At 38.7% G+C, this 14,259-nt stretch overlaps 3 protein-coding genes across 8 annotated transcripts in view; 1 reads left to right on the forward strand and 2 right to left on the reverse strand.

Moving 5' to 3' along the window:
- Positions 1-7,925, forward strand: part of Dscam2 (Down syndrome cell adhesion molecule 2) — a 91,602-nt gene extending 83,677 nt beyond the window's left edge. For 2 of the 5 annotated variants that reach the window (XM_071713658.1, XM_071713657.1), the window contains exons 20-30: positions 25-163; positions 240-357; positions 523-974; positions 1,250-1,431; positions 2,021-2,414; positions 2,581-2,724; positions 2,934-3,119; positions 3,462-3,673; positions 3,935-4,088; positions 4,162-4,264; positions 4,404-7,925. In XM_071713658.1, the coding sequence (XP_071569759.1) occupies positions 25-163; positions 240-357; positions 523-974; positions 1,250-1,431; positions 2,021-2,414; positions 2,581-2,724; positions 2,934-3,119; positions 3,462-3,673; positions 3,935-4,088; positions 4,162-4,264; positions 4,404-4,650 (2,331 nt within the window). In that variant the 3' untranslated portion in view covers positions 4,651-7,925. The remainder of the gene's footprint in view (positions 1-24; positions 164-239; positions 358-522; positions 975-1,249; positions 1,432-2,020; positions 2,415-2,580; positions 2,725-2,933; positions 3,120-3,461; positions 3,674-3,934; positions 4,089-4,161; positions 4,265-4,403) is intronic. The other 3 variants (XM_071713661.1, XM_071713660.1, XM_071713659.1) reach the window with 2 other exon arrangements.
- A 72-nt stretch (positions 7,926-7,997) lies between these two features.
- Positions 7,998-10,746, reverse strand: LOC139776759 (tropomyosin). Its single transcript, XM_071713670.1, has 6 exons — positions 9,312-10,746; positions 9,102-9,235; positions 8,697-8,885; positions 8,394-8,469; positions 8,182-8,314; positions 7,998-8,080 (listed from the first exon to the last, which is right to left on the reverse strand). The coding sequence occupies exons 1-6, from the start codon at positions 9,549-9,551 to the stop codon at positions 7,998-8,000; spliced, it is 855 nt and encodes a 284-aa protein (XP_071569771.1). The 5' UTR covers positions 9,552-10,746.
- A 329-nt stretch (positions 10,747-11,075) lies between these two features.
- On the reverse strand, positions 11,076-14,195 carry LOC139776758 (tropomyosin). 2 transcript variants are annotated; one of them, XM_071713668.1, is made up of 7 exons: positions 13,360-14,195; positions 12,835-13,113; positions 12,442-12,575; positions 12,100-12,288; positions 11,930-12,005; positions 11,723-11,855; positions 11,076-11,603 (listed from the first exon to the last, which is right to left on the reverse strand). In XM_071713668.1, exons 2-7 carry the CDS (start codon positions 13,072-13,074, stop codon positions 11,521-11,523), a joined length of 855 nt encoding a protein of 284 aa, XP_071569769.1. In that variant the 5' UTR covers positions 13,075-13,113; positions 13,360-14,195; the 3' UTR covers positions 11,076-11,520. The 2 variants fall into 2 exon arrangements, with proteins under 2 accessions (XP_071569769.1, XP_071569770.1); XM_071713669.1 differs by having other exon boundaries at positions 12,835-14,195.
- Positions 14,196-14,259: the final 64 nt, after the last annotated feature.

Genomic DNA, 14,259 nt, shown 5'->3' on the forward strand with positions numbered 1-14,259 from the left:
TTAATTAGTTAATTCTGTGATTAGGCCCGTAAAACGAGCGCTTTGACAACGGTTCTAACTGGGCTCAGACGGTACACTAATTACACTATCCAGGTTTTGGCTTATACTAGAATTGGTGACGGTGTGCCTTCCGCGACAATTTACTGCCAAACGGAGGAAGACGGTGATTTGCTTGACGTCTTAGAGTTATTTTCTTTTTGACAAAATTTTAATAAATATTCTTCTCGTTTCTTATTTAGTGCCAGGCAGTCCGGCTGATATCAAGGTCGTCGTGAGTTCGCCGCAGGCTCTATTCATCTCGTGGCTACCGCCACTCGAGCCAAATGGAGTTATTACAAAATACAATCTTTATACAAGGTAATAAAAATAAGTAAATAAAAATTTGTATTATATCTTTTGCATCTTGCCTATGGGACAAAACTAGTGGTCTTGCAATTTAGAGTATCTCGTATAATCAAATTTCTACTAATTGTAAGTTAAATTCTTCATCAAGTTTATAAAGATAATAAAACAATTTCACAGAGTTGTCGACGGACGGGAGGAACTGAATCACGGCAAAAAGACGTTACCGGCGACGAGTACGTATTTCGAGGCGACTGATTTGCAGCAACACGTTGAGTATCAATTCTGGGTGACTGGTAGCACCCGAATGGGGGAGGGCCAGAGTTCGAGGGTGGCTGCACAAGTGCCGACGAATCGAGTACCAGCCAGGATCACGTCTTTCGGCGGGCACGTGGTGCGTCCGTGGCGAGGTTCGGCGACTTTGGCATGCAACGCGGTCGGGGATCCGACGAGAGATTGGTACAAGAGTACCACGGAGCAGATACGCACCGATTCCGCTAGAAACATACAGATCTTGACGACCGGGGAACTCGTGTTGTCGAATCTGCAGTCGCAGGACAGCGGGAATTATACTTGTCAGGTGGAGAACTCCCAAGGCAGCGATAAGCTGCATTACACCCTCACGGTGCAAGGTAATTATTGCGATTAATTCTCTTCTCCATTTATGTGCCATTTTAATTTTAATAAAACACAGGAATCTTATTCAAAGGAATATAATGGATTACAATATTAAAATAATTATTTATCTATTTCCTCCTAGCTATTATAATGTAATTATAACTGTTACATGATTACGATGCTAATATTCTGCTAGATAGGTTTAAATAGATAACTTATTATAGACTTTAACTGAGCAGAATATTAGCGCAATTTAGAATGCTTTACAGTCCAATATCTACTATTGCAGTTCCGCCCAGTGCCCCTGTATTGTATGTAACCAGTTCTACGTCAAGCAGCGTGTTATTACATTGGAAATCCGAGCATAACGGTGGTGCGCCTTTGACGGGCTACACACTGTATTATCGAACTACCCACGGTACTCTTGATGAGTTACAATTATCTCGCCATGCTACCAGTCACGAACTAAAGGTAAACTTGCCTGAGATTAATTTAGTACAGTAATATTAATGGTTGGTGAAAAAATGTTAATTGTCTTAAGCAAATTTTAAAATTATATCATAAACTTCCATATAATGCGCAGATTTTGTATTATAGTCCGTATTATACGAGAGACTCGTTATTAGAATATATAATTATAAATAATCTATATAAAATTTAGAATACGTTTCTTATTATAGAAAAATAAAAAGTGATTCAATATTATACATTATATATTATATATTGACAACAAATTGTATTTATTTTCTCTTAAAAAGAAACTTTACAATTTTATTAAATTTATAATAAAAAAAATCACAGTTTAAAGAAGAACGGGTTACCGCAAATGTTATAAGAAACAGCGTAGTATATACGAGCATGCGTTAAGAGCAGAATAATCTAATGCAATACAATAAATTAATAAAATTAATAATAATCAAAATTCAAGTGCGATTTAGTTAACACGTATTCTGAATACATTAAATTTTAATTAAAAATGAAGAATGAATGAAATATAGAGATCAAGTTGATCTAAAGCAATACGCATATGAAGAAAATGAAATTGTCATTTCTTTAACAGGGGCTCCTGTGCGGAAACACGTATCAGCTGTATTTAACATCACATAACAAAATCGGCAGCAGTCCGTCGTCGCCGGTGCTCTCAGTTCGAACTCAGGGCCAAGCTCCGGGAATCCCACCGGCGGCTGCCTTTCTCAACCCGAACTCCACCACTCTGGTTCTGCGATTGCACGTCTGGCCTGACAACGGTTGCCCTATAAAGTACTTCGTTATTCAGTACAGGCCGATAAATGAGTTTCATTGGACCCTGATGTCCAACAATGTTAAGATGCAACGGCGATTCGTCGTAACGAATTTAACACCCAGCTCGGTCTATCAACTCAAGGTCGAGGCTCATAATGTGGCCGGCAGTAATCAAGCGGAGTTTACGTTTGTAACGTTAACAAAGGAGGGCGGTAAGTTTGAAGATAGATCAAATCGAGACAATTAACGGATGGAAAAACTTAATATAACGCAACTTTCATCGGAAGATAATGGTGATCGAAGATGCGTTTGCGCCGTCCGATGAAACTAAATTTAAAAGCTTATATCCAAAAGCACTGTGTTCCTGTAACTTTGCAGAAATACCGCCGCCAGGACTGTCAAAGCGCGGGATGACATCGGCCATGCCGTTCTATGCAGACATTAAGGTGATACTGCCGTTGCTAGTGGCTACTGTCGCATTGGTCGCCGCAGCGGTCATTGTCGCCTTTCGCTGGAAGAACAGTGAGTCCAGTTTAATGAACACGCAATTATCGCCTCTGAGATTTTTTCGTGAAATATTTTTGGTCGTTAATCTTTCTAATTGTCTTCATTTTATATTTAAATAAATTATTGGTATTCTTCCGCAATACCATTTTGAATATATATCTCTTGACATTTTTTGTAATATGCCAAAGAAATTGGAAAGATTAATGGGAGGGTGCGTTTGCCAGGATATTTGGGAGGCCAAATGCAACGGCCGATGAAGGAGTCGCAGGAGAATCAACAGAACGCGGAGACACAGCGGGAGCGTTACTATGCCACGATACATAAGGTGGCATTGCAACAAGCGGCGAATACGGGCGCGGGGCCCGACAAGATTCCAGGTGAACCTTTGTTACGATATGGACAACCACCAGGTTTGGTACTATAATTACTGTTGCGCAGGTACGAGTCGGCCACCTTTAGCGCCGGTCAACAGTAAAACAAGGCTGCTTAGCGAAATAAAACTTTAAAAAATGTTTAAGAAAATATCTATTACGTTATACATTTTTAAACCACAGAATTAATCAATTTAAATTTAAAAGCTCTCCGTTTAATGTTGTTTAATTAATTTTAAGCATAAAAATAGTTACATATTTGTGCCTAAGAAATAATTTCGCGCGTCTTCGTTTGTAAATATGAAATCGAAATGGATGGATGACTGAGACAGTTAGCCCGACGCGATTTGAAAGGTAGGCAATGCCTCTGATGGGTTACAGAGACAGCGGAGGACATTTCGCCGTACGCTACGTTCCAGCTTTCGGAGGGTGGCGGGGGAAGCCTGGCAGGGTTGGGCGCATTGGGCGGACTGGGAGGCGCGGCGGAGGCCACGGCGGCCGGTCTTCACCCGAACAACACTCTTCTACACAGTTTCATGTATCACGAGCACGCCATGACCGAAGGGTGCGCGAGCCCTCCACCGGCGGCGACGGTATACGCCCCACAAATCTCTTCCTTTCAATGGAATTTTATTAATTACTCAACCCAGTTTTAAAATATTGTATACATGGAATACCATATATATTAATATATTAAATTAATAATATTGTATTTTGTATTATATGTGTAATATTTAATTTGCAAATTGTTAATTATATAATTGCTAATTAACAGTATGAATTGATATGGAGATTAAAACTGAATTAGAGTTCTGCTATAATTTACATTTTGCACACGAAACTCCTGTGCGCAGAGCATGAAGAGCGTCTCGTCGAGAAGGCGACAGCAGAGAAAGCAGCAAACCCCAGGGGATGTCGAGAGCGACGAGAGCGAGTCTGACCCGGACCAACTGATAAGCTCGCGCACGGAGTCGTCGAATCAGTTGGACGTTGGAAAATTAAAACATAGTACGTTCTGATCTGAAATTTATTAAAACGCTCGGTTCATCGACATTCTAACTCTAACGAATTGTCGTTTCAGTTCGCGCGGTCTCGGACTTTATCTATCACGGCACGTCGAGCACGTCTTCGGACATTTCTCCCATGTCCGAACAGAAGTCACTGCCACGGAGGGGGCGATCAAGGTAATGGGTCTGAAATAATAACAAAGCGCAGATTATAATTCCATTTTGTCGCAATTTTCCAATTTCCAATATCATTTCCATATCATAAAACGCAACACCCGTCTTAGTAAGCTTGTTTTTTTTTTTGCTATCTCGTAAGATGGCATGTTCCCAGCAGGAGCTCTCTACGCACACTACTGCCGCCGATCTCGGTCGCGGAGACCGCGTTTGTCGGCGGCAATCAGGGGGTTGTGCCCACGCCGGGAAACGGGGACCGACCGGAGCTCAGCGAGGCCGAGTGCGACATCGACTCCCTGAAGAAACTGAAACTGGGGCTGCGGAGCTCGCTATGGTCGCGGCCAAGCACTCAGAATAATCCTTCATCGGATTACTCCATCGCCGTCTAATCTGTTCCCCGGATGTCGCAAACCCCCATGGTAGATCCTCTTTTTCTCTTAACCCCGTGGGCCAAAGATTAGGTAAATTGATCTCTTCCCTTCGTGTTTCGTCGAGAATTTCCTCGTGGCCATTCGTAGAGCCACTTGACTGCCACGTCTTCTGTCGATGGTAGGTAAATTACGTTCTGCTCGTTAACGACGATCGAGGGAGAGGTGTGCATAAATAAGATATTGCGAGGAAGATCGAGGCAACGAAGATGGGCGAGTATAGAAGAACGCATAATGATTTCTTACCACATGCAAAATCTTAAAGCTCTAACATTTATAATTGCGCTATTATTATATAGGTCAATTTACATTTAAAAAAACTTTCGCATTTCGGATATTAATTTTTACAATATCTATAGTCAACGATATACTTAATACCTATGTGACGCGACACTGTAAAACTGTTCTTCTATAAACGTGTTTCTTTGTTGATCGAGCCGAGAAAGCTAGTCGAAAGTATCTATAAGTACGTGCTTTTCCTCTTCCTTGTCTATAACGCGACGCGAGATAATACACGTGCGTGGAGTGCGTGAGGTGCGTGAGTGAGTCCGAGTCCGAATTGCGTGAATGATCGTTGAATCGCGTGTACGAATGCGTGCCAAAACGACAATTTGCTCAGACCGCTGCGAGTCGTTTCGCCGGCGGGCGATCCATTCGAGACCAAAGACTTAATCGTACGAACAGAGCACGGGAGAGTACTTCGCGTATCATGAACAAGAGAGATGGCAGACTGCTTCTGTTTCCACTGCGAAAAATTCCTTTTTATTTATATCAATTTTACATACATATTACTTCGTTTTATTTAATCTTTCCGATAATTTCTATTATTACAATACATATATAAATAATATATATATAATGTTGTTAGTAGGATGAATATATTTAACTTGCAACTAAGATGGTAAGAGATTTTAATTCATTTATTCATGGGAAGTACGTTTAACACGATAACGAAAATCACTAATTATCTTTGTCCATCATTTTATTTCGAATTATATTAATTTATCGCTATTTATTATAATTATTATAATTCTGTTTATTTCTATAATTTAATTTTTCTATATTTCCTCCACATTATCGATACTTAATAAAATTTTCTTTTCCATAAATCAATATGAAGCAACTCGAAGCTTTCGCCATCCTGGAAATCATGCTCGTCTGTGTTCGATGCGCGCATGTTATTAGGAATCGGGATGAGAACGGGTCAGAAAAGAAAAGAGACCGGACTTCCAAGTCTCCAAAAAGCGGATCGTTGACGGTTGGGCTCTGTTGCATTGTAAAGTTTATATATACGTACGAATATAGTACCGTTGATTACTTTAAGTCCGTTATTAAACCTAAGACTTCTATGTAGAACGTTTTTCCTGTAAACGCGGAGCGCGTTACGATCGGAGGAATCGAGTACGAAGCTAATCGTAGCGGTCTCGTTTCCCACTCTGTAAAAATGTCGGCCGAGACGTTTGAAGGAGAGAGCAACGATGAACAAGGTTCTCTCCTTCTTCAAATCTCTCTTCTAATGTCGTGCACCTTCGAGACTTCGTGATCTGACGCGACCAATCTTACTATTATGCAATAAGTCGTACCAGCAAAAAACTCCTTTTTCAGACTGAACTCGAAAGTACTATACGAAATCGCCATTAGAATTAATTAATTATGCGTGCGTCCCGCTGCGCTGCGAGCTTCCAATATTTCCACGACACTGCCATTCCGCAGACTACTTGTCGCGACCTAAAGGGTCTAATTGAGATCGCTTTACACACTCCGGAACGAAAGAAAAGATGTTTTTGTAACTTTTACCGAGATCACAGTGACGTTTTTAACGTAAAAAAGAAAAAAACCTGTTTGGCCCCCTTTTTCCCGCTGACAAACGTCACTCTAAATAGTTAAGTATATGTGATGTTTTATATTCAGACCTCTGTGTGATGGCGTATGTATTTTCACTTCCTAGTTTATTTCAGCGCGAAGGAAGCTGCTCCGAATTTATTGTACGCTACCGTACAACACGTCGACGATAACTTTGATCTTACGAAAAAAAAGGAGAAGTCTAGGAAGGGATTAAGAAATTCTAGTCATGCCATAATATTAAGGGAACGTTTAGAATTTCGGGTTTATCGCGAGATAATGCCGGTAAGTTAAGGAAAAATTGTGCGCGACACTACGAAGACGAGGCCGTAGATAATACATATGTAGAATACAATATGTTTGAGTACACGGGCATCAAGACGCGTGCATACAGTCATGTACGACGCGTATGTTAATGTATATAAGGGAAGCACGTCAATCAAACTCGTAGTGTTCGATTAAATTCGATAGAGCAATCTTCGAAGAGGACAAAATGCGATTCGCCGTCTTGCTCTTGGTACGGTTGCCGGGACATTTTTCGTCGACACGATTTTTGTACATTTTTCTTGCGTCATGGACCGACCGAGTTCTGTCAGTAATCTTGCCGTAACCTTTCAGGGACCAGTTCTCTTCGTTATTACAATCGTGTAAGAAGCTAACGAAAAGTACTCGATGAGACTAATCAACGATCTCGAACCTGATCAACGAATTTTTTACTGCGCAATTTTTCACGAAGCTAATTTGGATTAGACGGTCCTGCCATTTATCTGATTGCAATTTGGTACTTTAAGATCTCGTCGCGGTATAAGGTGCTTTTGGTCGATTTATCGGATTTTTACATTGTTACCCCGCGAACAATTACACGGTCCTCGAAGGACGATGTAGTGACACAACTCGGTGCATCCCCCATCGCCATTTGCGATAATCCGTGCAGCTCGGAGAATATACTTTAATTGTTGCATCTATATGGACGGAGGAGGCGAGCGAACAAATCAAATGGACAATTGTTATTGTAACTATGATTAATTACGTCGTAGAGAAAGAGAGAGAGAGAGAGAGAGAGAGAGAGAGAGAGAAAGAGAGGAAGATAGAAAGCTTACCGGCGTGAGTGCGGCGCAGACGGTCCAATCATGGCGTGAGATTGCGTAAAAAAATCATCGCAAAAGCTCCGTGAAATGAAGAAGCTTGCAAATTCTTTCTCCGTTCTGCGATCGGAGATTATACGATTAAAACAAATTGTCGATTAAATTTAAACTGTATTAAATCTGTGGTACGGCATTTCGATGCATTGTGTCGATCGTAGAATCGATTAAATAAATTGATATCGTGTAAAGTAACATAGGGTCGATTTTCTGGGCGAACCTCATGAGACATTCAATAAACGTGAGAATTTATATTTGTGTTCTTGTGCAATGCGAATCTTCCGATTGGCGATATACTTAATCGATTGATTTTGCAAAGTCTGCTCAGTATCCCGTAAGCTCCGAAAACGTGGAGTCCAGATCGTCGCAGATATATTTGTATTTTTCCTTTTCTTTTAGCAGATAATCTAAAAACGTGAACGACAATTTATTAATAACCCTCTCGGTATCGTTTTCAAAAGTGTGAAAATTTAAAATCTATAAAATATGCGTATAACACGATTATTACCTTCCCTCTTGTCAACTTCTTTCGCGAATATCTTGACAGTTTTCTCGGCAGTTATGGCACGTCTTTCAGCAGCCTTCAGTCTCACTTTTAATTCCTTTAGCTGCGCTTTAAATTCTTCTACCCTTTGGTTAGCCTGACAAACAGTCTTTATATATTTCTAATTTTTTAGATAAAAAAGATACAAACTCATTATAGCATAAAAGAATATCTACTTTCTCTTCGGACACCTCCAAGGACTTGAATATATTGCCGATGATAAATAACTCGTCTTCTCTCTCGAGAATTTTCCTAAAACATAATATCCTGCGTCAAGCGTGTTAAGCTCTTTTAAGTGAGTAGAAAATCTTTCATGCACACGTTTTAATGTATATCTAAATTATTTTCATGCAAAGGTAAAAAGAAGTCCTCGAAAGTAGGATACATTGTGAAACGTTCCCGTTTAAACTGAAAATAGAGAAGTGGGAAAAGGTTCAGCCGAAAAGAACGCCAGTCTCTATATTTAGAGAATCGCGTACGCTTCGCTCGATTTAACTCTTTCTTCCGCCGCTTCGAGCTCGTCCTCGACGAACGCCAATTTCCTCGAAATCTCGTCCGATTTCGTGTCAGCGTCTTCAGCAATGAGCCTTGCTTCCTTCAACTGCGCCATCAATTGGTCCATTCTCTCTTCATCCTGCTTGCTCCTGTTTTCCAGGACTTTGCAGATGCTGAATAAGAATAGTTTCACGGTTATAACAGCTCATAATATTTCTCGCAAAGAAAAAAACAATGTTGGTGTTAATAAAAATTTAATCTCTACAATATTTTAACAACTATTAATATGAAATATTTGTCGTATCAATTATGTGTATAATACGTTAAAAAATATTTTATAGCAAAAAATTTGCATGGTAAATTTTATATAGAAGCATAAATATTTATACCGCTTTGCGTCTTCAGCAGTTTCCATGGCTTGCGCGAGTTTTGCTTGAGCCGACAAACGTCGCTCCTCCGACTTTTCTAAATTCTGCATGCACTGCTGCATTTTTCTATTCAACACCGCCAGTTCCGACTGCGTCTGTAATTTTATAATTGATGTAGAAGCAAATCGAATATTGCGTACGCATGTGATACATTTCTTCCGATTCACTAACCACGATATAGATCCTCTCCTTTATCTCAAGATCTCTGTTTGATTTCACCAGTTGGGCCTTACTAACTTCCAAATCGTGCTCCATTTGCATTAGCTTTTTCGCCAGTTCACGAACCTCATCCCTCAATTTTTCTTCCCTCCGATTTGCTTCCTTCGCCTGCTGATCGCATAGATCAGCTTTGTCCATCGCAAGATCTTTCTCGAGCTTTAACGTCTGCAGTCGTTTCTTAATGACGTTCATGTCTTCGTTGGAAATTAATTAGAAATATTCTTTTTAATCAACGATCGTTAACAGAAGTTTTAATAGATAAATTGTTGCGTTTAAATGAATTATATTTTAACAGCTTTATTAAGTCGTAAAAATTAAATTTTTATTAGCTAATCAACTTTGTCGTAGCAAAGTACAGCAAAGATTTTTATAATAATTTTTGATATTTTTAATTTACGATAATTATTTTTGTTTATATTATTTTATATTCTTTTTATTGCAAGTTGTCCAATCAAGAACGCTCTTTGACTAAATCCACGTAAAACACTTTCACTTTGAAGTATCTTCTTGCCGCGTATAAAAATGATAATTTTCAGCTTTACACTCTGCTAAACAGAATTTTTAATTACCGCAGAAACGAGCGAAGTATCAAAATGCAACGTCCGTGGGTTACTGTACTCAGTGACCGATGAGGACAATGTTTTATAGACTCAATGCAATGCAAAAGGATAAAAGCGACCGTCGCTTTAGTTAGGCTCAAACGAATTCTTGGACTCTTCTTAAAGCAGTAGTCTGCTTTGTTGTGCCGATGATTGTTGCCGATCGCAGATACATCGATCATTACATTTACTTATTTTGTATTATATCTGTTTAACAATTATTATGTTATAAAATAAGTTTCATAATGGATGTAGTATATCTCTATTTTTTACTTTAAATAACACACATATCTTTTATTTCATATTTTTAATGCATGAACGTTAAGATATAAGGCTCCTGCTGGCTAAGTCCGCGTTAACAGTACACTCACAAAATTTAGCAAAATTGAATTAAAAGAAGTGAAAAATAACGTTAAAAAACTAAATTATTCTTACAACCTACAGCGCTATTTCTTGTTCTAGTGCAGTTTTTTATAAAAATATTGTCGAAGAAAATTGATTGCTATAGCTTTTTGATAGCGTCTTTTAATAGCTTTTATATTTAAAATTGTTATATTTAAAATAATTGTTGTAGTGTTATAATATACCGAAGACTCCCATTTTATAATTTTATTATAATTTAACATGTGAAAGCAAATATTTATCTCAATTCGACAGCTTGTCTTCGTTCTTGATTAGACGCAATTCAATTCGACATATGTGGGTTATCAATTTATTGATTACCATAACAAAAAGGTAGTTTTCGGTATATTTTACAAGTCTATTCCATCGATTATAAAAACGCTATTTTATTGCAAACCATTTTTATTTTAATGTATGTACGTTGCAAGAATATTTTCATGATATATATTTGTTCGCTCCTGACGTTATCAATCAAACATGGCTGCAGTGAGTCAACAGGAGCCTTATTTTCAATTTCACAGTTATATCTTTTGTCAATCTATTTTATAAATAATATTTAATATTAGGGAAATTGATTATTGATATCATATTAAAAAGCGAATAAAATTAAAAATTAACTTTTATTCATTATATTCCTATAATATTTATTTGGTCGGTTTTGAAAACTTTATAAAATATTGACAGCATGATACATCAAGGATTAAAACTCATTAGAGAATTTGTGATACTATTTATTGAAAATACACATTTTACATTGAATGGTAAAAAGGATGCGCGATATCATGGCCTCGCTCGCGCGTACGACATTAAATCCCTCCAACGCCTCTGAAAGAAAAAGAAATAGATGAAATTGTGAATCTTCGATTGACATAGTGAACAACAAGCGACCATGAACTAGTTGTTCGATCTTGGCAAGATATTACACGAAGCGAAGCAGTTATAGTAACAAGTCGCATTGCATTGCCTTGTCCATCAGTATATTATTGCGCGAAGCAGATTATTTCTAATATCGCTCACGGCTCTCCGTACAACAAAACGAACGGCATTTAAGCGACATTTAAGCACAACGAGCCGAACTAGTGAATATTAAAAGATAGCGAATAAGCGGAGGGAAGCGTAGGAGTAGCAGCGAGAGTTAAATCAAGTCTGTCCGCAAGATGTTAATAGCCTGTCATCTCGGCGAATGTCGCGTCCATGTCGTCGCAGACCGCCTTGTACTTTTCCCTTTCTTCTCTGAGTTCGTCTGAAACAATCAACAATTTCTCTATGGTATAGGAAAAAAGAAAGAGCAGAATAATTTTTTAAAAATAATTTATAGAATAATTGGAATACTTGGAAATAAAATCTACAGAAGAGTCTTACCTTCCTTCATGTCCATTTCCTTTAATAACGCCTTGACCGTCCTTTCGGCGGTGATTGCACGCTTCTCTGCCTCCTTCAGTTTTTTCTTCAAAGATTTCAGCTGCAGCTTAAAATCTTCTACTCGCTGGTTTGCCTGAAATCAAAATAATCGAGAAGTGATATTGCAGCGCGATTAATAACTATCGCAGTGTATTTATGTTACGTCACCTTTTCCTCGGATACTTCAAGGGATTTTACGATATTCTGTACAATGAAGAGCTCGTCCTCGCGTTCTACGATTTTTCTGCGAAAGATATTTCAAGTGAGAAAATTTACATATATATATAATATATATTTTTTTATATGTATATAACGCAAATTATAATCGCTATGCATACGCTTCGCTAGTCTTCACTCTTTCTTCAGCAGCTTCCAACTCCTCCTCCACGAATTGTAATTTCCTGGCTATATCGTCGGATTTCGCGTCAGCGTCTTCGGCGATTAATCTTGCGTCTTTTAATTCCGACATCAGCTTCTCCATACGTTCCTCGTCCAAGCGACTCCTCTCCGTCAGGACGTTACACATTCTGTACGTAAGAAAAAAGGAAAATAGCATTGCTTCGTCAAATCTTGTTCTATAATTTATCTTATCGGTCAATTTATGTATAATCTGTTTAACTTATGTTTTGCAAACGTATGACATTTGCAAAACGTTAAAATCCGGCGTTAAATTTATGAACCTCTGCGCGTCGTCCGCGAGTTCGGTCGCACGTGCGAGTTTTAGTGTGGCGGAAAGACGCAGCTCCTCCTTTTTGGTAAGACTCGCTTCGATCTCCTGCACTTTCTTCGTTAAGACGGTACGATCTTGCTCAGCCTATATGTAGAACACGATTAATTGGTACAAGGTGAAAAGTTCTTTAGATAGATACTTATCGAAGAATATTAATTGCTATAGCTTTTTGATAGCGTCTCTTAATAGCTTTAATAATTGATAGCTTCAACAAATTATGTTATTATTAGAAAACTGTTTTCTTCGTAGAAATTTATCACACGCTTATGAAGAAAAAAAAACTTGCTTATATTGTAGGAAATCTGATTTAGAAAATCCATTCGTTTTAATCATTATTACGCACTCTGGACCAAGATTTCTCGCACTGCTCTAGATCAGCGGTTGATTGTTCCAAGTTAACTTTGGCGTTAGTATAATCTCGTTCCAATTGTACAAGTCGTTTCTGCAGATCTCTAAGTTCGTCGTTCAGCCTGTCTGCTCTTATATTTTCTTGTTTCGCTTTCGTCTCATTGGTTTCGACCTTCTCGTTCGCGGCATCCATCTCGAGTTTCAACGCCGCGATTTTTTTCTTGATCGCCTCCATCGTGACGCGCGATTTTGGACTTTCCTCTTATCAATTATCCTGGATATCATAATTATCTTGTAAAGTTAAAGTACAATTTTAATCGATGAAAATTACGCTAATAATTGCTCGATCCAAACTCACAAAATTCATAAATCGCGCACTTAACTAAAATATAAGTTAAATAAAATAAAATAATAAAAATACAAGTATTTTAATTAAAATTAAAATATGAAAATATTTTAATTAATTCTAATAAAATCCTGAACAAATGTTTTAATTATTCACAGCGAGCAGGGCCCATACCTTAAATAAAGCGAGTAAAAGAAGGACGACGAGTGGTGCAATCACAAGCGAACGTCGGGTATTACTCGCCGCGAGATTTCACCCCGTCATTCAACGCCCGATGTATCTGTATCACCCTATTAATCGTTTAATAAATTTCGCGCGGTGGTGCTGGACGAGCAGAGAAATTCCTACTAAGGGGGACACTCACTGTGATCGTGACGCTGATCCGCGGGGAGAATGCACAACCGGATGCTTTCGACAGCTAAGCTAAAATAAAACGAAACCGATTTCGGTGGCGATGCCGGCCACCTTCCCGAACTCCCCGATCCAATCCAATTCTATAATTGCTTGGGGACTTTGGCTGTCGTCCCGAAACTTACCCTCCGCCGTCGTCGCCGCGGCCTGCCTACGAAACGCGATATCTGCCCGTTCCCATGCTATTCTCGGCCCCCCGAAAAGAATCCCGTTCCTGTTTTCTACCGACCACGTAATCAACTCCCCGTAGTAAACAGCCTGACTAGGTCCATCGTCACATAGGCCCAATTGACATTATGAGTCGCGTTAAAATGTCAATCTGCGTGAACTGGCTTCGAATCTTCCCGCTGATCGATGTCCTGCCTATCGAACGAGTTGATGTCACGCGCGGGAGCTTTCGATGAAGCCACTGCACCAATGAAATTTAAAGTTCCGAAATTTGAGATTAAAAATCTACCTGAAAAGGATTTTATGACATTATAGAAAAAATCGTATATCTAGAAAATAGATCGAGAAATTTAACAAGTCGAAAATAAGGGGGTAAAAACCATCTGTGGAATTATTTTACAAATCTAGAAATTAGCAAATAGACAGACAAGTGAGATATAAATTCTTTATGTAAAGACGACTTATTAGATGAAAATGATATAATAATAAATAAGA

This window comes from Temnothorax nylanderi, unplaced genomic scaffold (genome assembly GCF_030848795.1).
Source record: "Temnothorax nylanderi isolate EJ_2023f unplaced genomic scaffold, tnyl_v1.0 TNYL_tig0127_pilon, whole genome shotgun sequence".
NCBI lineage: Eukaryota > Metazoa > Arthropoda > Insecta > Hymenoptera > Formicidae > Temnothorax > Temnothorax nylanderi.